Source organism: Sander vitreus, chromosome 14 (genome assembly GCF_031162955.1).
Source record: "Sander vitreus isolate 19-12246 chromosome 14, sanVit1, whole genome shotgun sequence".
In the NCBI taxonomy this organism is placed as follows: Eukaryota; Metazoa; Chordata; class Actinopteri; order Perciformes; family Percidae; genus Sander; species Sander vitreus.
Genome location: NC_135868.1, coordinates 24,623,746 through 24,648,501, shown reverse-complemented (window position 1 = coordinate 24,648,501; position 24,756 = coordinate 24,623,746). Strand labels below are relative to the sequence as shown.

At 40.8% G+C, this 24,756-nt stretch overlaps 1 protein-coding gene across 1 annotated transcript in view; it reads left to right on the top strand.

Moving 5' to 3' along the window:
* Positions 1-24,336, top strand: part of kcnk9 (potassium channel, subfamily K, member 9) — a 52,900-nt gene extending 28,564 nt beyond the window's left edge. The window contains exon 2 of the mRNA XM_078268071.1: positions 23,453-24,336. Coding sequence (XP_078124197.1) covers positions 23,453-24,336 — 884 coding nt within the window. The remainder of the gene's footprint in view (positions 1-23,452) is intronic.
* The last annotated feature ends 420 nt before the right edge of the window (positions 24,337-24,756 follow it).

Genomic DNA, 24,756 nt, shown 5'->3' with positions numbered 1-24,756 from the left:
ACAGAAGTAGCAACATATGACCCTGGGTGGGAAGTCTGACAGTATTGAAAGGCCCGAGTAATGCATTGTTGTTTTCTTCTTGTCATTGGATTTGCTGACAGTAACAAAATAAAGAATACCACCATCCTTTACGTGTCTTGAATTGCACCTCACGTCACCCTTTGCCGGCTAGTTGCATTCTCATCCACTGCGTCCGCCCCGGGCTGTGAGTCAGCATGACACGGTACCCAGCTGCCAAACCACTGGGTGTTCCTCCTTGCAGCTCAGACCTGAGACGGATTTGCATTTCATCTTATTGCTATGCTCATACACTGTGTTCCCGGAGTCACACATTGTGCTCATTTCCCTCTCTGACGTGACTCCCTTAAAGAAGCCGCATGTAGAGCTGCAGGGTATTTTATGTAACTTGTCTGTGGGTACAGTAGGAGTGCAGATGACCAATGCTACTCCATCACTACCACCTGCTGTTAATTCTTTCCTGCTGGACCCTGACAATCATCTTCCCTCTGTAACTCTGCACTGTAATGCACTCCCACACGGTCTTATCACAACCACTTTATCCCATCTGTAGAAAGAGTGGGAGTGTGTGGTCTCCTGTATGAGTTATTGCCATGGAACAGCAGCATGAAATCAGCGTCGGCGGCTTGTGCACAGTGTGTGGTCCGCTAGCGTTTTTGATACACAGGAGTGTCTCTGATACTAAATGCGGTACACCCGCAGGGTGGAACACAAATACAGTGTGATAGCACAGTGACAGTAGAATTACATACAGTAGGTTGAAAAAAAAAGAGCAAATAAACCAGCGGGGTGAGGTCTGTAATCGTCACAGCATCCCCTTCAGTTTGCATGGCATTGCAACAGTGTTGACATAGTTTTTGTTCCTAATTGTATGATCATTAATTCATGATAAATGAAAGGAATATAATTTGCAGAACTTAGTGATTATCATGAAACACGATATGCAACATGTGCTTTTTGGGACTGCTCAGTTGCGTGATTGCTGCAACATTATGCACGCAGGTGTTCAGTTCGTGCAAAGTAATCGTGATATGTATGATGATTTATGTAAATACAAAGCTCAATTAGTTTCAAGTCATTGCGTGTGTATTATAAATGCCGATCTGCTGCGGAGTGAATTGGCATGAAAAAAGATGTGAAGTCTACTGAACAAGACATGGGAAACGAAAGCCAAGCTGCATTCTGTTCCACATGGTACATGAACAGTACTTCCTACTACCTGTTTATGCAATGTCCGTTAAAGCTATAGTGCGTACTTTCTGTCTCCCCCCATTAAGAAATCAAAGTAATGACAACAACACTGTCGGCACATCCACATGATGCAAACCTTTGGTTATTCTGCACCATCCTTCGTCTCCAAAGCTGAACGCTGCAGTTTCCTTTCTCAGCAGTAACTTCAAGGTGCATTATGAGTTCCTGCATGACTTCACTTCTGTTGACGTTCCAAGTAAATCCCAAACAAAACAGAGCAAGCTCGCCCCTCCCCCCATGTTTCCGTAACTGTCATGACTAACTGGCTAACTGTCACTAACCCCCACCCCCTCCCCCAACCATCTTGTCGGTGATTGGCTAGAACGTGGTTTGTTGTATTTTGGTGCCTATCCTGTGCCTCTAGTGTTTGTTTGACATTTACGACCCCTGTGTTGTCTCCCAAGACCGGGCTTTTTCACAGTGTGTTCAGGGGGCAGGCAGCCAGCAGATCAAGGAGAGATGCCTACGATTTAAGACAAAAATTCAATCGCGCTGAAACCATGCAGGAACTCATATTGCACCTTTAAAACGCATCATTGGAGCTGCTGGGCTCGAAAGTCGCCGGACGACACCATTTTGTGAACATAGCCATACTGAGAAATCCCGAGAGAGTTGTGTGGAGCTGATAGTCTTAATTAGCTTTGTAACAACTCATTTGGCAATGGCTTGAATGTAACGGACGTTCATTAATATAAAATAGTCTGTTGATCAGAGAAAATAATAGGAACTTAATCGGTGAGCAGGAAAGAGGATATCAGGATACAGTGAGTATGTTTACATGCACACCGACATTTCAGTGTTATTCTGAATATGACAATATTCCGAATTTGATACAGGTCATGTAAACAGCCGGTTGGATATTCCGAATAAGGCCTTTTTCCGAATATAGCATTTTCCGATTAAGACGTGGGATATTCTGGTATCATTCAGGTTTTAGAGGCATTCTTAGGACATGTATACAGCGCATTCGAAATATGCGTCTCAACCGGGGGTTTTACGCCCAGTTTGCGGCCTCTTGCCTGTTTACGGCTTATGGTCAGCTCGGTGCGTTGCTATAGTTGCTGTAAACAAACCAAACAGCCAACGGTTTGCGAGGCTGCAGACCCGATAAGAAGGAGAAACACAGCTACTTTTCAACATATTCAAAGACTTGGATATCAACCTGTTTTTGGATATGCACACACATCGCTACGCCGACCTTTTCAAGAAGCTGGTTGAAGGAATGAAAGAGCGACATTAACTTCGCACTGTCCAACAAGTCCTCCACTGCTGGAAAACTTTGAAAAAAATCCTATTTTGCACGGCTGAATGTAAACGGGAATATTAGTGGAATATTCACTTTCATTAGTCATGTAAACAGCTTAGTCGGAATATCGTCTTTTTCGGAATAAGGTCAAAAAAAAATTATGTGCATGTAAACGTAGTCAATAAGACTAAAACTGTTAGGGAATTAATTTTCTCCTACAGTGGTCTTCAGCCTTAATAGGCCAAACATGCTCTAGCGTGTAGTGAAGGCTCCCCGGCTGCTGTGGGTCAACATACTGTACGTAATCACAGACTTGCTGGGAGTAACATCGCATGTTTTCGTCTTGCAAAAAATAGTCAGTTTGAGATGACCTTCTGACTACGGAAAAACATATCCCAGGTACAAGTCTGTTGGCAGAGAGGCAGCAGGGCGCACCAGGCCAAGTGGTGTCAGTTTCTCTGGGGACGTGATTTTAGCAAGAACAGCACGAGTGCCTGTTGCTTAGCAGCACTCGATGGCCGTATTTCTCGATGCTGGGCAATGAGCTTCATTAGGTGAGGCCTAACAGGGGATTTAGAGTGACACCTGGGACAGCTTAGAGTCCTGCCAGGAGCAGGCTGCAGGATGCGACTGCGCCGTGACTTTAAATGTCTGAAGAAATTGTAATGATTGCACATAGGGAGGATTGGGATGACCACAGTGGGCTACAGCTGCGACACAATGCGTGTCAGTGTAATGCTGTCCACAGAGGTTTAATTAGCATTTTATAGGAAGTGCACGGAGATTCTGCTTTGAAGTTAATGCTAGTTATCAAGACTGAGCAGAGATGATGCTGTCATTGTGCTCCAGGTTTTTACCTGGTTCTCTAGTTTATCTGGTAGAATATAACGCTACAATGAATTTTGCCTGAAGCAAATTTAGTGGGGTTTGTGTCTTTATCAGCAGAGCTGGAGAAGAGGGGTAGAGCAATATTACTGAATGTATTTCATTTTTAATTATTTTTTCAGAATAAAAACACTTAACAGATGTAAACCAGTGTGGTCAAGAAGCCATAGGCCTGTACAGTGGACAGGGGAATATGAACACAAGAAAAGAAAACAAGACACAAAATGGACAGCGCAATGCAGCAGCCCCGTCCCCCGTTTCCATACAACTAAACTTCATTCTCAATTATGTTTTGAGGGAAACGTATTGTGTCCTGGATTAGTTTGTTTTTTACTTATAACAAATACGTTTCTAATCAAAATCCTCCAAAGTCTGTCTATTAAGGAGGTCGGGGTGGATGAATGGGTCAAACAAACAATGGACTTTCACCCAGGTTCTTTGTGTTACATTTGTGTTAAAAGACACGGCTAGAATGCAGACACAGACTGTATACTTAATGAAAGGCAGGAGGATGAAGCAACACAGAATGTAATGACCAGATAATAAACAATGCAATGATGACTTATTGTAAAAAATGTTGCAATGGTTACAAGCTCTTGGCATTCCATATCTGTGCAGCACAATATCTTAGGGAATACTGGCCATTTAGTTTTAAAGCAACTATGATCAGTATCCTTACATTAACAATTGAACGCGGGACTACTTGTATGTGAAACGGGTCATTCATAGTGATAAACCGGCAGAGAACTGTCACCTGACTGTAGATTCCCTCTGCTCTACAGAGCATTTTTAGGATATTTCAGCTCATTAAAATCAACGAAAACGCTCTGAAATTCCACTGTACGCTACACGCCCAGCACGAAACAGCACACAGACACATTCAGCAACTAGCTGGTGGAGCATTAGAGACACCTAATTCTTTCCGGAAATCCAGAGAAAAAGGTGGAGTTAATATTGGAATGCAGGGTTCAACAATAAGGGTTGCCCGATGGCTCCGGGCAAGTCAAACGCCCACGTCAAAAAATGCTTGTTGAATGATTTAATTTTAATGTGCCTTTGGCCAATCAAGAATTGAGTTGGTGCTTGACACTTTTTTCAACGCTTTTCACATTTTAAATATGCATTTTGACATTTTTTTTAAATTTTTTTTTCTCGACGCTATTGAAGTTTTTTTATAACATTTTTTTCGGGCAAGTACAATTTTTTTTCACTAGAACCCTGAATTGGGATTCATCAGCAGTCAGAAACATGATTCCAAATGACTGCTGATGTAGCTCCATATCTACTGAATGTGTACATGGGCAACTAAAGTTTAGCAAATACTGCACATTTCATCGTTTTTTATAATGATAATGAATTTAAAGGTGCCGTAGGTAGGATTGTGAAGATCCAGGACTTAGCCAAACAATTTGAACATCGACAACTTCTCAGTCCCCCCCCCACACCCTTTTCCGCTAAAGCCCTAAACGGTCTCCTAAGCCCCTCCCCCCACAAGGGAGAATGAGCAGTGATTGACACGCAGTTAGTTATTTTACAAATCACACTACAGGCTGTAGGTGGTGCCAGAGGAGCCAGATTTTTTTTATTACCTGCTTCATGTAGTTAGTAGTAACAGTCAGCAGCTATAAACCCACAATTATTGATTTATTCAACATTTATATTGTTTCAACTGTGCAATACTGACAAATGTGTGCTAATACTATAATAATAATTCAACTGTGCAATACTATGGCATTAATACTGCATGTATACTGCTCAATAGATCCCATTTTTCAGCACTATTATTACTCACACTGTTGTTGTATTGTAGTATATTTATTATCCCTTTTTTCCATATATATTGTTTCCTCTAACAAGGTACTGATTCACTAATAGTACAATGTGTGGGCATTACATGTGATACAGTACTGTATGTGACCATGTTTGGTAGCTAAGCAAAACAATTGAACTGTTGTTGAAAGCATCAGTTGTGCCTAAAATAATCAAGGAGTTTAATTAGCAAAAGATGGCAGAACTTGGTAATCTTCCAGCACACAGGAGCACAGACAGGCACAACCACTGCCTTTGTTTATGCAAATAAGTTCATTAGTATATTAACACAACATTATTAATGTGATTTCATTATTGTACAGTATTAGAGTGGTAGATGGCATTAAATGTGTTTGGCAAACAACTGCATCCCATGATGTCACCATAATGACTGAATTCAGAGCTGCTGTTTAGAAGGAACCATGTCTTATCTCCTCAATTCAGGGCCCCAATTATTGCTGAGCAAATTAAAACATTAAAACAGTATCGCTTAAATGACCTCATGAGGAGAGAGACACTGGGACTGGGATAAACATGCAGCGTTGTATGTTACACACACAAACACACACACACACACACACACACACACACACACACACACACACACACACACACACACAAACAGAGAGTAATGTCACTGAGGAGCGGGTCCATATTGATCGTTCATTAATATTTATTAGCCCATAGTCTGTGCTGGAGAGGTTCAACAGTCTGAAGAAGGAGGTAGAGAGGTTTGGGAGTGAGAAAGGAAGGAAAGGAGGCTAAGTGTTAACTATGAGAAAGACTGAAGGAGGAACACAGTGAATAAGCTTCGAGGTAGGGGAGAAGGTCAGACTATTTCTTTTAAACAACAGGAATTGGAAGAGAGGACAGCTGACAGAAAGTTAGTTTTATAAGTCTTACCTACTGCACCTTTAAAGGTATCTTCCCTCCTGCATAATTAAAACTTATTAAGAAATCATACACATTTCTACTCTTACATTTTACACAAAGCCTTAGTTTTAAAATGTTCTGACTGTAAAGGTCCAATGTGTAGGAATTTCTCCCATCTAGCGTTGAGATCATATATTGTAATCAACTCTCTCGCGCCACGCAGTTCAAAGAATGTATTACAGCTACGGTAGCCTTCACGCTTCAAAAAGCCGGTCTCTTGCTCTTTTCAATATCCTTTTTCTTTTTCTCGGCAAAGAAGAAGACTCCTGTTCCTGAAATTTGGATTTTGAATATGTGTGGTCCTCCATGTTTCCTTCTTCAAACTTGCCGGGGCCGGGAAGCTACGATACCCATTAGCAGCATTAGCGGCACCTGTGAGTTTATCATGTGACAGCGAAAACACAAAAGGCGGAGCAGTATGCAAGATGGCGCATGAATATGGAGCGTCTACCCCCAGTTTATGCGAATGCAAATGTAACATTTCAAGCCAAAAGGAATACTTGGAATTGATGGTGGTGGTAAATATTCATGAAAAAGGACAAGTTTGTGAACGGTAACACAGATTTTGATAATGAACAACTAAACACGTTACACACTGGACCTTTAACATCTGATAAGTGCCTAGGTGAGTTACAGGTACACTAGTTTTCAGAAGTGTGTCGGTGACAGAGAAATAACTGCAAATTGAGTTTCAATCCGTTAAATGAGGTCCAAACTGTGTGGTACTGTGGAACCTCGCTCTTCAATAATGAAGCAGAAATCCATACAGCTCTGGCCCAAAATTGTCAGCAAGAACAAGTAAGCCTCCACTGCACAGCACTAATTACTGGCCTTTACATTATTGACAGTCCATCGGCATATTTTGTCTTTTGGCAGCTAAATGCCTTTAAAGAAGATATGTTTAGCTAAAAACGGAAAGGATCCAATAGGGGAGTGTATGGAGGGTTGTTGACTACATGAAGTCCAGAAACAATATGGTCAGTGTGGCATATTATCAACTCAGGTCAACTGAAGTATAACTTAACGGATAATTCCAACTTATTATAACTTGGGTCTTATTTTCATAGTTTTGACCATCGTTTATATTGGTTATGATAACATTGTACTCAAAGTAATGACTGAGATCTGCGAATAGAGAGTTGCTGGTCTACCACTGCCTTGATCAGTTAATTTATTTATTTTTTTTATTCGGTGACTTTGGTGTTTTAGAAGGGTTAGGAACTAACAAAACTAACAAACAAACTAACCGATCTAGGCAGCGGTGGACCAGCAACTCCTGTGTTCTGCGAGGTAAAATGAAAGGAGGTGGTATTGAAAAGAGCAATATAACGGCTTCAGTTCCCCGTTATAAAGGGCTGTCTGACTGCAAGGTAAAGCAGTGAAAGTATTCTAAATATAGCGTACACTTAAACTGATATTGATTTTTTTTTTAGGTGGTCCTTTTTTTAGGTGGCTAAAATAAGTTTTACCTGCTGCACCCATCCACAGCAATACATTGCTTAGCTTCCAAGCTGCCATTTGACAACTATGTAAGTTGGCAGTGAGAAACGGCAGCAAAAAGTAACTCTTTGAACACTCAGTAATTCTGTAAGTGGACATCAAAACTGCTCACAGCACATTTCATTTTGCCAACCAGGCCAATCTGTGATCATTCGTATACCAATAGATACATTTTTATAACTTGATAACTAAATTTAGTTTAGCTAAATTATAACCAGTGTGGCCTTATTATCATGAGGAATAATGTAGTGCATAAAAGAACCGCAACAAAACCAAACGTCAATCTAAAAAGAACCCATACTGTGTGCCTTGTGTGGGTTCAGCTCCCTGAGGGATAATACAGGTTTCACTCATTATTTCACCCATCAAAACAATTCGTACATATTCAACGTGGGTAATCTCCCAAACCAATACTTGTGTTTGGTGTCCCGCTGTTAAAACTCGCATGATGGCTGCAGCGTGCTGCTGACAGCTCAGCATCTCGTAGTAAAGTCCTCTAGTCTTGTTTATCACTGTAGTAGGTCACTCCCAGTCTGAGATCACTGGCATGGACAGAGGACATCACAAACATCCTTCAGAGGGGAGACTTCAAAGACAACTCACAGCATGCATTTAAAATGGAGAAAATTAGTGAAACATCCTTTTAAATGAAATCTGGAATTATGATTTGCATTGAAGGTTGCAGAAGCATGAGTCACCTTTGTTAATACTCATCTCCCCTGTGGTGTTTTATCACTGAAATTGCTCCCAGACAGCTTTGTGCTGGGAGCTGAAGTGAGAAACACAAGATTGAAGAGCGGTGCTGCAATGACTTAGTCTGGCTATCACCAGACCAAGCTCAATCTTTTAAGATTGAACATTATTCTGGGGAGTCTGCTCTGTATTATCTCTGCACAAGAGGCGTGATCAACGGGCATAGTTCAAATGACTCTGTACGCAATTGGATAGTCCTTCAACCAATCAGACCAACGATCCGGGTGACGTAGCAGCGACAGCGGCATCAACGGGTTGCTGCCATGGAGTGCTGCGCTTCGGTGGCCGGCTTGTTGAATGTAAACAAAAAGCTGCTTGGTCGCTTCTCTGTCGTCATCATAGCGTGCCAGGTGGATAAGCCAGTTTGTGATTAGTTCCCGCAAATTTGTAACGGAAGCAGGATAGATAAACGTACAGGTTTCCAGCCTGAGCTGCAGGGGTGAAATCAAATAGCTGGCAGATCGGGCTGAGCGGGTCTAACAATGACTATCTGGTTTTGGGTGACTCATTGTTGATTAGTAGTTTTCAGGTGACAGGAAGGCCTCTAAATCCCCTTTGTGAACTATTGTGGGTTAGACTGAATACATGTGAAAATGTTAGAAAGATAAATAAAGAATTTTAGGAGTGAATCTAAGTAGGCAGCACCACATTCCTATATACCTAAGATGCTCTGTAATATCTTATCACCTTTGTCATCAAGCTTAGCCTTGTAACAATTGGGAGCTATCGTGGCGTTGCGTGTTAATTAGACGTGTAGTGTTTTGTAGCCGTAAAATCGTGTGAGTTGGCGTGAGTGTGGCCTACTGTTTAGGCACTTTTATTTTCTTTAAATTGCGTGTCTCCATGTGTTGGTTAGCTTTGATATTAGACTTGTGTGTTTGGATTATGCTGATTAGCAAGTGGGCTACTATTGTGTAACATGCTGTTTTGGAGGGTTACTTCTGCTTCTCAGCAAATCAACATTGCTTTTGCCATTTGGGTAACATTGGTTCACATAGCCTGTATATGCATTGTCGTATTCCCACTGTAGGTGACTGAAGCGCGGATAGCGCAGTTGAACATGGCAGAATTTGAGCCAAAGGAGTTTCTTGAAATTGAAGCAACCAGTCCATGGTTAGCTAAGCTTGACAGACAGCAACTGAGGAAAGTGATTTAGTATTTGGAGTTAGAGGTTTCAGAGGAGGCTAGGAAGCCAGCACGCATATTGATCGTTTTGCTAAAGATCGTTTTTAGAATTTGAAAACCAAACTAGGTGATGTCATTCACACACAGATGGGAAATATCCCTTTTGTCCGATGATCCTGAACTATTCTCTCCTGATCCTGTAGCATGGGTCCATTACTGTAAGTACTATTAGAAAACACACAAGACAGTTGTCAAGTTTGGGGCCTCTGCAAAAGTTTGGCTGACTCATTATCAACAGCGAGAATAACAAAACACAACAAAGGAAGGAACGATAAATCATTCAGTCAAACTTGAAGCTGCATATCATAACTGAGATGTGTTCTTCTCGGCAAAGATCTTGGACGTTGTTTTTGTTATTGTTACTCTATGGAACAATGAAGTATTAGCAGCAGTTCAGGCTACAGTGAGAAAGTAGCCAGAGTCTGTGTTGTTCTGCTGGTAATCAATCTGAGCAGCCACAATCATATTGGTCCGTCAGACAAGTTCAGGCTGACCTGGACCAGATGCTATTGGCTTAACGGCTTATTACATATGATGTATGAAATGTCAGACACTGCCTGGATGTTGAGCATACAAATATAGTTATATACTGAAGCAATGGAATCAAATAGCATTGGCATTTTAAACAATACATTCAACAAACCAAATCATCATTTCTCTGTAATAGAATATGTATTCCTGACATGGCAAATGTGCTGTTTCTATTGCAGAGGTGTCAAAAGTATTCCCATTCATTACTCAAGTAGAGGTATAGATACTAGGGTTTAAAAAGAGTTCTGTAGAAGTTGAAGTATCAACTCAAGCTTTTTACTCAAGTAAAAGTGTAAAAGTACTGGTTTCAAAACTACTTAATGTATAAAAGTATAAGTAATATACAACATTTTTCTAAAGGCCATAATGACTATAATGTTATGTTAAAATGTTAATGTTGAAAAATTTGGAATGCACCTGTTTCAGCCGCATTTATGCCCATTGAAAATGAACGCATTTTAGTACAAAGCAAATACATTAAAGAACCACTACTGAGCATTAACATGTGTTTCATGGAGCTGAAAGATATGATGACTAGTTGCCTATAAGTATTGTAATTAGCTCGTGGTACTTAGGTGCGCAGAGCTCGCAGCGCATTCGAAAGGAGCTGTTTATTGCATCCAACCATTTCGAAATATTCTTCCAGGTACGGCAAGGGATGTAGAAGGGTTGACGGTCTTCCTGGCTATCAACCTCCTCGCTGGTGCTTGGTTGGGACATTTCGCTCGAGTTCTCTTGAGTGTCTGCCACGGACATCTTCGCACTAGGCTACAATTAAACGCCTGCTATTTCCTTGCTGGAGTGTGACGTGATGTGTGCGATGGATCCCGAACAAACCAATAGGGTGTCGGAATGGTATATGTTTATACTTCTCATCTAACCACAATCAAATTCACTCTATCCGGATGGCGCGATTTAGCTGGCTAGGTTTTTTTTTTTTTTTGCTGTTTTTTTTGAACGATGACAAGCCGGAATGAACAAGCCAAACTGAAATAGGAGTAACAAGGCTATTTTTAAAATGTAAGGAGTAGAAAGTACAGATAATTGCGTGAAAATGTAAGGAGTAGAAGTAAAAAGTCTGCTGTAAAATAATTACTCCAGTAAAGTATAGATACCCACATTTTTTTACTTAAGTAAGTTAACAAAGTATTTGTACTTCGTTACTTGACACCTCTGTTCTATTGTCACTTTATCATACATATAGATATAATATGGATAAATATAAAACAGCCAACCCGAAGAACATGAACTAAAAGCTTTGCAGTTGTCTATGCTGTGTGTATCTGGTGTCTGCAATGTAGTAGTATAGTAGAGTAAGTCCTGCTCCTCATAGTTTTACTCAAAGGAAGTTCAGAAATATTAGCATATAAATATTGAAGCTGATCTAACTGCTTCTAACTGGTTCCGATACAACCAAACTGCATTCTCAAAAACATTTCGAAGGAAACGTTTTTATTATGTATTTATACGCTGTGAAACGGTCACAGTTTTAAACAGGTCGTTAACGTTGTGAATTGAACTACTTGGTTAGGTTCCGGCAACAAAAGTACATGGTTAAGTTCAGGAAAAAGATCATGGTTTGGGTAAATTAAGAATGTTTGTTACATAATGTTATGCACGTGTGTAAGTTAAGTACGTTAACGTACGTGACGTAGGTTAAGTTATGCACTTACGTCACATAGGTTAGGTACTTACCTAACTTTGCTCAAAAATACGTCAACGTTGACTTTTGGTTTCACACAGGACACAAACCAGTGGTCTCCTGAGTTTAAATCCCATCTATCCACCCCGACCTCCTCCTCCCTACGCGGACTCTGAACGCCGACTTTGAATGCGGTCTTTGATTAGAAACACATTTGTGATACGTCAAAAAACAAACATAATCCGGGACAAATTACTTTTCACTCGAAACGTAATTGAGAATGCAGTTTATTTGTATGGGAGTGTAATTTTGTGGGGATGGGGCTCTATCTAGATGCCACTAGTGTGGCTAAGAAGAGAATATATTGAATCTCAATGATTGATGTGATCATCAGTCAATCAGTCTTACCCATGTTGCCACTGATGTACATTCGGTCCAACTTTTCGTTATTTCGGTATACTACATACTGCTCTCTGTGGCTGTTTCGACTGATTCTCCCTCTGCAATCCCAGTTCCTTATTTTCTACTTTACCTGGCGATGGCATCTCTTGCCTTGTGCATTCTGTGTGTCCCATATCTCAGTTGGCTGCTGTACTTCAGAGCCATAGGGGTTTGTTTGTGGTGCTTCCCACTGAATCCCACACTGCTGCTTGGATTAATCAGGGAGCACACTCATGAAAAGAGCCTGTCTCCCAAAATAAGAGTATAAGAGAGTATACCCATTCATGGAATAAATGGATCTGCATCCCCTCTGAAAGTGTCATTAAGAGAATTACAGTCAGAATAGACATAACGGCACTTACTCACGAGATGGATAACACACCTAGCATGCATTGACTGTACTTAAAGGTTTAAGGAATCTCAAATTGTCTGAGGAGCTATAGCACCCATCTTCCACAGGCAATACTCAGGATTACCAGCTTCTCTGTCCAGGCTGCTCAGCTTCTAGCTCAGACTCTCTTTTGTGTACTGTCTACCTTGTCTCTCCAAATTGAGCTCTCCAGAGCAAACAGACAACTGAGGGACTACAGATTTGAGGCTGCACTGTCCTTATACTTTTCTCAACCTCCTTTCCAACTGCAGCAGGCATCTGTTTTTAGTGTAGAAGCTCTAATAAATCCACTGTAGACACTACCTGCTCAGTCGTGTTGTGTCTTTTGCGAATGATTCATCCGAAATAAACACATGTTTTGGGTTAAAAACTGAACTGAATCACTTCCTGAAACGATCCGTTCATTTCTCAGTCCAGTTGAGCTCTCAGTCAGTTGCGGCTCGCGAACGAACGTGCAGAGAGTCTCACTGAGATTCAAGTCGTTCGTTTGCAAGCGGTATCTTTATATAACTAAATTCTCAGCTTACTAGCTTGTCCTTCACGAACGACCGTTCTCAGTTCAATAGTTAGGAAGTTCAATCAGCTCCGGTCAATCAGCTCCGGTCAAGCACTGCGATGAAACAGTGTGTGATTATTGATTCCCTCCTCTCCCTTCCCCTACCTTTCAGGTCTTGAAGTAGATAAGACCTAACTAATAATAATAATTAGGTGTCGTGAAAATATATACGTGCTGTACATAATAAGGTAGGACTTCAGCTTTCAGTTCGGTATCTTTATTTAACCATATTCTCCGTTCTCAGTTCACTTTTAGTGAGTTTCAGTTCAGCAAGTTGGACTACGTGTAGTCTGAGCTCCGGTCAAGCACTACGCGATTAGGTGAACAAATCTTTCAAACAAATCTTTTTATTAAACAGATTCTAGTGATTCAGGACACTGAAAAGAACTGCTTTGCCCATCGCTAGAGCTCAGGGCCAAGTTAACAACTAGTGGAGTCAACATATAGTCGAGCATATAGCAGCTAAAGAGATATGTCCCTCAGGAGCTGGTGGAGACCAAAACAGAGTTAAAAGGAGAGTTAGTATTGGACTTAAATTCATTAGGTGGACTGAAACATGAGTCCAAATGAATTATTATGTTGCTACATGTGGAAACAGGCAACTGTTTGCTAAAATGTTAGCCACAAAAACTTAATAATATATGGATATTGTGGCCCCCAAGTGGCCAGAAAAGTCTTCTTAACTGTTTAAAAAATAACAAAAGTCATGACAACAATCATTCGCTAAACCTAACCGAGTACTTTTAGTAAGCTTAATTTAAACCTTAGCCATAAAGACGGAAGATCAGAAAACGCTACTGTAAATAATTTTTGTAATTTGAATTGCGCCATGTGCGCTTGTGACGTGATAGACAGATGGTTCATCCAGCCAGGTATTTTTTGATAGCTGCCCTTTTCCAAACCGTTTCCAATGACGGCTTCTCAGATGGTTCTGTGTAACAAACCATCTGGCTCGTCAGGTTATCATACCACTCCCAATGAGTAAAAAAACTATTGTTTGTATCAGGTTTGTGTTAAATAAGTTGGTCATTGACAGCAGCAAAACAAACATAACAAACATAACAACACAAACACTCATTTATGAAACTATGTTAGTGAATCTGCTTTTTTATATGAATTTCCTCTGTCATACACTCGTTGCATGTCTCTGGTTAAGAGCATCGGACAAAACACTTCAAATGTAAATGTGATCTTTTTAATCTACTGGCAGGCATCTCTTATATCGGTGGAGTTGCCTCTTCATCTGTGTAGAATTTTAGGTTTGATATTTTTTCCTTAACAATAGAGTTAAGACAACCAGCAGCGGAAAGAGCATAACCATTATGGTGTCATAACAGAATGGAATTGTAGGCAGACTTAGTGTTTCAAAGAGCACTGATAGCGAAAGGTTCCCTGCCTGTAGTAGGTAACCATGGTGTTCCCACTTCCCAGACACATTAAGCTCTTGTTGGTGACGTAGTGAAGAATCAGGCAGAAAGCTGAACAAGGTGTTCTCACCTCTGTGCTCCCTGCACTTCTTGACCTTCATTAAAATGCCATGGCTTAAGAGCAAATAATGCCACCTGAAGTAATACGAGGCAGATTAACCTGCGGATCAAACAAGCAAAAGGCGTTGGTTTAAGCAACTGCTCGACACTTGTAAAGTAACTAGCCAGGCTGTGTGTGGGTACTAATGAGGGACTACCGTGATACTGTTATGAATAATGGATGATATAGATTATATAACCAGCAATGTGTAAAACTAAATGAAAACCATAGGGACGTATCCTCTACTTTATTCGTTGACAATTTGATGTTCAGAGGATCAAATGTTAAGCAACTATGTTTCTACTTTGATTTAGTGTGCATATTATATTCCACATGAATAGTTTATGCCCTTATTCCAATAAAAAAAAAAAAAAAAAAATTATTTCAGGGCAAAATGCAACCATTTTTATTTCAAAAGGGTTCATTTAAAATGTCAGTGTAGTTGTGGTACATTAAATGAAAGTGACATTTGCAGTTTTCTGAAGAATACAAATAACATACAATTTAATCCCATTTCCTACCTTCATGCCTGCATTTGGTAATAAGAAAATAAAAGAAGACCAAAACAAATACTAATCAAATGTATTTATTTATTTCTTTTTTATTAACAATGGATCAAATGTGTAACTTGAAAGCAGGGATGCAGCGAATCCAGGATTCGGCTTCGGATTTGGCCAAATATTGGGCTTTTTGGCGGGGTTGGGTTTCTGCCGAACCGTAGAATTTTTTTCCATCGAACCCTAAGCTCGCACTACGCACGCTACGCTGGTCGACGTAATGACACCGCCGTTGATTACTGTAAGGTGTTTACGTAGGTCGACCGTTCAATGCAGTAGGCTGTGAGAAAGGGAAAATGGAACTCGTGAGCAGAAAAAGTGTTGTTTGGCAGTACTTTCAGTCAAAAGAAGGCCATTCAAGTCCAGCTACATGTTCAATTTGCAATGCCGATTTGTCTCGTGGTGGAAAGAACCGTAAACAATACACAACATCGCCGCTGTTAAAACATTTGCGTATGAAACATCCGAAAGAATACGAGTTGTGCATGAAAGAATCTACAGACAGCAGCCAAAATGCAGCAACTTCAGATACGGCAAAGGAAGGACAGTCACAGCTGAAAACTTGTGTTAACCATTTGTTTACTTCATTAATGTGTTTACTGTGTTCATGGACTGAGGATGGGAGTAGCATTCGGTATTCGGCCAAACCCCAACAATCTGGATTCGGTGTATCCCTAGTTATTTTACATTAGAGATTTCTGTATTTGAGTTCTTGTCTGTGCTTGTCGGAAAAAGGCGATGTCACATATTTTTCTTCACCAATCCAATCAAGCAACATTTAAAGGGGCTACAACATTTAAAGGGGCAATTTGTGCCTTTCTGCATCAATATATAGTGCAAATGTCTTTATTTATGTAAAGGAAATTATAATAGTTTTTTTGGGGTGGGTTGCACTGGCCAGTTTTGATTATTGCCCCCCCATCCCCCCTTCAAATTATGCCCATGCAGCCAAGAAAATTTTGACTTTGATTTACTCTTACTTAATCATGAATATTTAATGTTGCAGAGAAATACTTTCTGGAAGTCAGTTGCTTTAAGGATTAATGTTTAATCACTAGGTAGCAGATGAGAGGCTGCTGGATCTCAGCATCTGAACTCGAGGTGTAGGCTGTTGGTTAATTCATTAAGCCATTACGCCATTACATGACCGTGTGAGATGTTCCTTTTTCTAGTACAGGAAAAAATAAATATTTCTGATATAATAATAGAATGATATAATAATTGGATAGGCTGCCAGCTGTGTCAATTTAGAGTTTAACAGTGACTCACACTCACTCACACAGACCTATGTAGTTCACATTGTGGGTGTGGGCAGACATTCAAAATAAGTCATAGTAAAGTGGATTGGAGCCAAACAAAGGTTGAGTCATGCAGTTTATGATGAGAGCTGCTTTGGTATATTCATAAATGTGTCAAACATTAGAGGCACTTTGGAGATGACTGTGGAGAGCCACAGGGGTTGAGATACATTTATTCAATTATAGATTGAATTTTGTGATAGCTCAAAAAAAATGATCTGTTTGTGTCAGTAGGTCTGGTGTAATCAAATACATCTTAATGTACAGTTAGATCCGTCTAATGTTTGGCTCTTTGGTTTTCAACAACAATTACCTTGGTCATAATCATAGTTCCTTTAAGATGTTTTTTTCAGCCATTCTACAGACATGCCTTGCCTTGACAACTAGATGGATTGTCATTACGTGGTACAGATATTTATGGTTCTCAAAGGATGAATCATTTACATGTACGTGTGTGTATTCATTTGGCAGAAGCTTTTGTCCAAAGCGATGTACAAATGAGGTACATGAAAGTGCTTCAACACTCAACCTGACACAAGTGCCACAAGGCTTGCAGGTACTGAAGCAACATGTAAATGCCTAGCAAATGTTTCTTTTTAAAAGAGCTAGATAAAGATCAAAAGATAGAGAGAAAGTGAACATTGGATGTGTAAGTACTCTCAGAAGAGATAGGTATTTGAGCAATGTTCAAAGACAGAAAGGGACTCTGCTGACTTAAGCAAGCATAGTAACTCCGAGGAAGAAGACTTGGGTTGAGATTTCCTGCCTCGCAGTGACAGTAGGAGTAGTCGCCGGTCATCAAGTTCAAGTTACTTTATTTGTACCCAGAGGTAGATTTTGTTTGCAGTAGAGTCCTCATACACACATATGGGAAAAAAACAAAGAGGCACATATATCACACATCATTCAACTTGAGACAGTGGAAATTAAGAAATGGCAAAAATGTAAAGGTTCTTACCGGTCCAGATTATACTTAAATATTCATGTGAACTAAAATGCTAATAGTAAAAAGAAAGAAAGTAAAACAAAATGAATCAGTAAAAATGGTCATGGTTCGGGATACAATAAGCGTAAATTAGGTACATTATGTACTTTTCACGTCACAAATTCATGTCATGTAGGTAACGTACTTAACTTACATAACTTAAAATAAGTCAATGTTGACTTTTGGTGTCACGCGGGAAACCAACAGCGTAGGGATGCACCAGTGATCACGCTGGACATCGAAATAGGCCGATTTACTGTCCTTGGCCCATCGGCAAATAAGGTTACATGCTCCGATGGCAGTAGCTGATGTTAATGTATTTTGCGCTGCCTTAATGTTGTGTTAGTTGGTCTAACTCACACAACAGTAACAGTAGCCTCCCCATACCTCGAAAAAGAATATTCCAGTGTACGATTACCTGAAAGCTAATAAAAAAACGGAGAGATGACCTCGATACAGCATTCGAGAAGGGGAAATCCCCGCGGATTGTGTATCTTACTAGCTGGTAGCACGCAGCTAACAAGGTAATGTTTGCTTGTCGGTAGCCTGCTGCTTGACTATTCCAGACACCATGGCCACAGCCGGAGTCGGAGATGACAGAGAAACAACAGAAAATCCTCCTGGCATTTCTTTAAACCAATCACAATCGCCTTGGGTGGTGCTAAGCGCCGAGTGGAGCCAAGATGCCTCTGCAAAATAGCCTCGGGAAGGAACTTGTTTTGGTGGAACGTGGACGTTGAAAAGTTGTTTCAGTCGTTCAACAGAAAACTCAGATTGGACAGATAGTCTAGCTAGCTGTCTGGATTTACCCTGCAGAGATCCTTGGAGCAGTTAACCATAGTCTTCATAAATCCACCGGAGTTTAAAATTTCAACACAAAGAAAGCGGAAGGTAACGGACATCCGAAAAGAGTGACAGCCGGCGGAATTTACGCTAGAACCAGAACAATCCCAGAAGTGGAACGTTGTGGGTACAACATTTTGCCTTCCCCATGAATGAGTTATGGAAAGAAACAACAAAGCATGTGGGTGCCTTCAGGTACACTCACTAATGGTGGAGAATTTTTGCTCATTCGCAGTTAGTGTGATGAAGATGGTTCAATATTCTTCTTATAATGATATTTATTTGTTTACCTGGCGCAAAAGAAAACAACAAATATCGGCATCGATATCAATATCGACATTGGCCAAATGAAAAGTCTACACATCGCTATCGGTATAGGTATTGGCTGAGACATTTGCAGTTGGTGCATCCCTACAACAGCGGTCTCCTGGGTTAAAGTCCTGTGTTTGTTTGAGCCATCCATCCACACCGACCTCCTACCTATGAGGGCTCTTGTTAGAAATGTATTTGTGCTCACAGCCCTGCCAGAGATGAACAATCCTAATGACTTAAGTGATTCCCTGACTTTTTAGCTAATGCCAGCAGCAAGTCAAAGTGTTCACTCATCCAGTGAAATACCTCAACACCGCTTGGATGGACTGGAATATCATTTTGCATTTACATTTACGCTTCCCAGATAATTTATGCTAATTACTTTTGTGATCCTCATGACTTTTCTACTAGCACTACCATGAGGTTGACATTTGTGGTTTTGAATGACATATCTTGATAACTATTGGATTGATTGCCCTGCCATTTGGTGCACATATTGTTGTTGCCATTGGTGATCTCTGACTTTTCATCCATGGGCACCATATTCAGTTTGTGCAATACTTTGGTTTACGATCTGCAAAACTGATGACATCGCCATCAGCCTCAGCTTTCTTCTCTTTTAGAGCAGCAAATGTGAGCATGGTAATGCACTAAACTAAGATTAAGAATAGAAGAACTGTTCATATTAGCATGCTGACATCTCAGTTCAGCCTCACAGAGCTGCTAGCATAACAATAGACTTTCAGTCTTGTTTTATCGTGGCTGTGGTTGTAGAAAAAGATCGTGACATGGAAGTCCAATTTAATTCCATTTTATTTATAGTGTCATATCATAACAGAAGTTATCTCAGGTCACTTTACAGATAGAGTAGGTCTAGACCACACTATAATTTACAAAGACCCAACATTTCACAAAAGTGTGTTGAGCTACAGATTTCACCTCTTCCTACTCCCAATGACACCATTTTTATGAGGCACCTTTGTGTAGACGTGTTATCACACTTCCCACCCTTGTTTGTTCATACATTTAAACGGTGACTCAACAGATGTGCAGTGAAACAGAAAATGAACACATTGAAATGTGCCGAGAGAGAGAGAGAGAGAGAGAATGCTGTTCTTTTGAACGCACACTAAGGGACACGGAAAATTAGACGTTCACTGTTTATTATTTTTTTGCTGTTTACTTTTTAGCAGATGGCCAGCAGATTTAGAATAATTCCCTTTTTGAATGCCAGGCTTATGGAGGAATGCTATACATGCTTTTGAGCCGCAGTTGTCCTTGCAGAATGTGTTCGTTTTTTCATTAAAGCAATCAAATGTTGCCTTGTTTATTATAATCCAACATCTTAAACATTAAGATGCACTAAAGGAGGCCCAGAAGGATTTTTGTTTAACTAAAAATCTGTTTAGGAGGACATTTATTAAAGAATCCTTGTGAGCTGTCCCACATCAGATTTACATTTGGGCAAATTTACAGCATCTCGGTTAGTGCATTGTGAAACGCTTCTCCGTTGCTTCTGGCTGATAAGACTGGTGTGTTTTTGCAAACAAATCTCGTCTGCTGCAGCTGGCAGGAGAATATAGATTGAAAAAAAATGTCACATGTCTTCTCCAGTATGGATGTCTAGAACACAACCCTCCCATTATCAGAATGTGTCTTAATTATGTAATATTTGAGCGACTGGGCCTTTTTCTTGTGCCTTTATCATTTATCAGAGTGGGATTCTCTTTCTGTTGCACTACACACTGCGCTGAACACACGTGTTCAACTGTGCACACATGAGCACAAAAGCACCTGTGCATGGCAGGGCTCTGTGTGGCAAAGCAAATATGTCTGTTCCCAAGACAACAGCAGATAATAAAGTCATTAGAACAGGACAAACAGATTACACAGTGCTGCACTGTTGCAGAAAAAAACACACATCCCATCAACGGCATCAAAGAAATACTTTAAGAGGCTGGCTTGGGGAAAAAAAGTTATAATCCAAGACATATTTTTCCTGTTTTAGTTATTAAGGGCTAAGCTATCATTTTTTGTGTGCTTTACATTCTATAAGAAAAGCCACGGAGTGTTTTGTCAGAGTTCCCTGACAGAAAAACAAACTGAAAACTTAATGAACTTATTGTCTTCTATCAATCCATGATAGATAGTATCCAAGTGGACATCGTTTGATATGAAAATGTTAATATCCGCTCTGTAGGTCTGCCGATCAGCTCACTGAGCCCCTGTAAATCCCTGTTAATCATCCCGTATATAATGCCTTGGAAATGTAAGGACACTAATAAATGTTGGAGCTAAAGCTGAAACATGAAAGCTGGAACTGATATGACATCACTGTAGGTGTGAGTGAAAGTATTTAGTTTTTCGCCGCAAAGTGAACTCCGCTCTCCGGCTTGAAAGCGCTGTATTTTTTGTTACTTTAAGTTGTGCTATTTCATTTTGAGATTCGTTTCTCAATATGCAACCATACAACCCTGTAACAGAAAACATCGTCAAAATCCAAAAACATTTGCCGATCTATCAATGGATCAAGTTACTGTTCCATAATTTCCTTAATTATATGTCCTTAAGCTACTGTCCATCTAGCATATTTATCAAGCGCAATTAGGTTCGAAATTGATCAGTAACAATACACTACCAGTCAATCATTTGAACATCTCCACTCATGAGTTACAACCTCCATCCTCTTTACTGTACTTTTAGTTCAATTTGAACAGTGTGAGATTTTTACTCAATATGATTTCGTCACCCCACGAACAGAAACCCACATGCTTTTAATGTAAGAGTTAGTAATTAATTAATTAATTAATAATTTTAAGAGTATTGCGGGCATACGCAATACATTGTTTTAAATTAAGTTTCCCTCTTAAATCACAGCCCCCACCCCCTCTCTATCCAGGATTGTTTTTTTTTTTATGTTGTCAGGAAGTGCATTGTTTTCTCTTTGTACATTAATTGTGCAGTTTTTTTTTTTTTTAAATCAACTAGAATCATGAATTCCAAAGCATATGACTTTGGTTGCTTTCAATCGCATCTACCCCGTTTGGTCCGTTTAAAACAAACCCTGGAGCGTTTGGTCGGATAGTCCTGTTTGTTTGGGTGCGGTGTGTAAGCTCATCCGAACTCTGGTGTGGACCAATTTTGGTCCGCTTGAAAACGGGGGTCTCGGTTCACTTCCAAGTGAACTAGAGTTCGGGTCACTGCGATCCGACCCAAATGCAGGAAGTGAACCAAAAACAGAGCATTTACTAGCCTGCAATTTCAACTTTGCACACAATGTATGGACTTATATATGATTTACGGGATGATAACTTTGATATCCATAAGCTGTTCTGACCATACATTGCTGCTCGTCTGTGTGACATCATCATCTCTCTCTCGTTCACTCGCTGTCTGTCAGCTGCTCTCATTGTTCGCCTCCGCCTAACATATTAAAAACACTAAAGCAGAACCAGATAACCCAAGACGTTGTAACTGTGGTGTTGCTCCATTATTTCTGAGACCAGAAGTGTCGGCGAGTTTCGGATATTCTATCCAATAAACAAGCGACCGTCTCAATCACGTGACGTGTGTTCACAGTGTGCAGTGTGAACGCAAACCAAACTAAATTAAAACTGCAACAATGTTGAAACTTTACCCCTGAATCGCCCCGAGTCCTCCAAACTATAGGTGTGAAAGTGCCCTTAAAGAATAATGCACTAGTGTGCTCACAATGACCTACATTATATACTATCCTTATTGCTTTTTTTTATCTAATAGGAAAACAAGTGTGCTGACCCTGCAGTTGGCAGCTGTTGAATGGAAACCTGATGCACTCCAGTCTGATTGCAGCAGGGCGAGGCTCTTGTGAGTGACAGTCACACACAAAACCTGTAAAATGACTCGTTCAGACAGAACTAGACTTTAGTCAGTGTAATGTTTGAGGTTAAAACGTGAAATGTTGAAAGATTATCTATGGAGATCTGTGGTAATCTGTCTGCACACTCGAGGCGTAGCACAAATCAAATTAAAGTTGTGATTTCTTTGCAGCTGTCGATGTAATTTATTATGTCCTCATCACCGCGCAAGAACACATTCAAGCAATAAGAATCAATATCAATTCATTTACAAATTTTGAGCAAGGAGGGAAGAAGACAGACGGCTGGGTTCAGAATACAAATCTGTCCTGAGATGTATTTAGAATTGACTAACACTTTTGGGATGCCGCAAGCATGTTTTACTGCAATCTTGCACATGATGTTTGCTTTTACCCAACTTCATTTTTTGCAAGCTGTATGCGTAGCGCCCTAAATATTTCTTTCTCCTGAAGAATTTAGAATAAATAATCAGAATAACTGATGAGGCAATTTTTATGAATTGCTTGTATCTGCTATCATGATTAAGCCACTAGTTACCAGCGTTGTAGTACTCAACATCAGTCTTGTTGAAGGCCTGGTCTCGGAATCTACCGCATTTTTACTCTTCCGTTATGTGACCCAGATAATGTAATCACTCAAATACACAGCCTATGAAGTAAACCAAGTGTCTTTATTATCATGAAACATTGCATTTTGTTCTTAAATGAACATAACATTGACAAAACCATCACTAGTCATACCACTTAGCACCTTAGCTAATGTTAGCAATTAATGAACAAAGAAATGGCGATTACTTCAAAAATATTGCAATTAGAAAATGATGTAATAATTGTTACAGGCCTATGTGATGCCACTGCTGCTTCACACTTTTCGCAATTTGGTGAAATCTTTCCGCATCACTAATTTCTGCTGTCTGTCTGCTCTCTTCTCAGGCTATGGGCATGCAGCGCCGGGCACCGACGCAGGGAAGGCCTTTTGCATGTTTTATGCCGTCCTGGGAATCCCTTTGACTCTCGTCATGTTCCAAAGTCTCGGTGAAAGGATGAACACTTTTGTCAAATACCTTCTGAAGCGCATCAAAAAGTGCTGCGGCATGAGCATCACTGATGTCTCCATGGAGAACATGGTGACCGTGGGATTCTTCTCCTGCATCGGCACGCTGTGCATCGGGGCCGCCGCATTCTCCCATTACGAGGATTGGAGTTTCTTCCAGTCCTATTATTACTGCTTCATCACATTAACAACTATAGGCTTTGGGGACTTTGTGGCCCTTCAAAAGAACCGGGCCCTCCAGAAGAAGCCCCTATACGTGGCTTTTAGCTTCATGTACATCCTGGTGGGCCTGACGGTCATCGGGGCCTTCCTCAACCTGGTGGTGCTCCGCTTCCTGACTATGAACAGCGAGGACGAGCGGCGGGATGCCGAGGAACGGGCCTCGCTAGCCGACAACCGGAACAGCATGATCATCCACATCCAGGACGAGTCGCTGCAGCGGGGCCGGCGGCGGCGCGAGCCGTATCGGCCGGAAGTGACTGACTTGCAGTCAGTCTGCTCCTGTATGCATTACCACTCGCATGACTTCGGCAGCTCTGGGGGAGGGATGGGAGGCCTGGGCTGTGCCTTCTCCCATCAGAACTCGTTCAGCTCGCAGCTGAATCCCAATCAGTACTTTCACTCGGTTTCCTACCGGATCGAGGAGATCTCGCCCAGCACCTTGAAAAACAGCTTCTTCCCTTCGCCCATCAGCTCGGTGTCGCCGGGCCTTCACAGCTTCACAGACAATCACCAGCTGATGAGGAGAAGGAAATCCATCTAAACCCTAACACACACACACACACACACACACACACACACACACACACACACACACACACACACACACGCACACACACACACACACACACAGACAAGGACACACAAGTTTCCATGTTTTATACACACGGTCAAACATTTCCAATGCTGCTCCTTACCAAATCTTATTTCAGCACTCCCCCCTCTCCCCCTATATTGGTTGTGTGTAATATAAAAAGTATTGTTGGGAACCGATGAAGAGCACTGTGGAGAACAGCGTGGACACAACGGGATGCAAAGCATGAAGCATGGATGTCTATTTTTTCGAGAGATTGCTCCATTTGCAAACACTTGACACAAACGACAAGACCTTCCTTCTTTCAGATTTACGGTACAAAATTGATATATTAACTTTGGTTACATACCAAATGATGCACACTTGGGG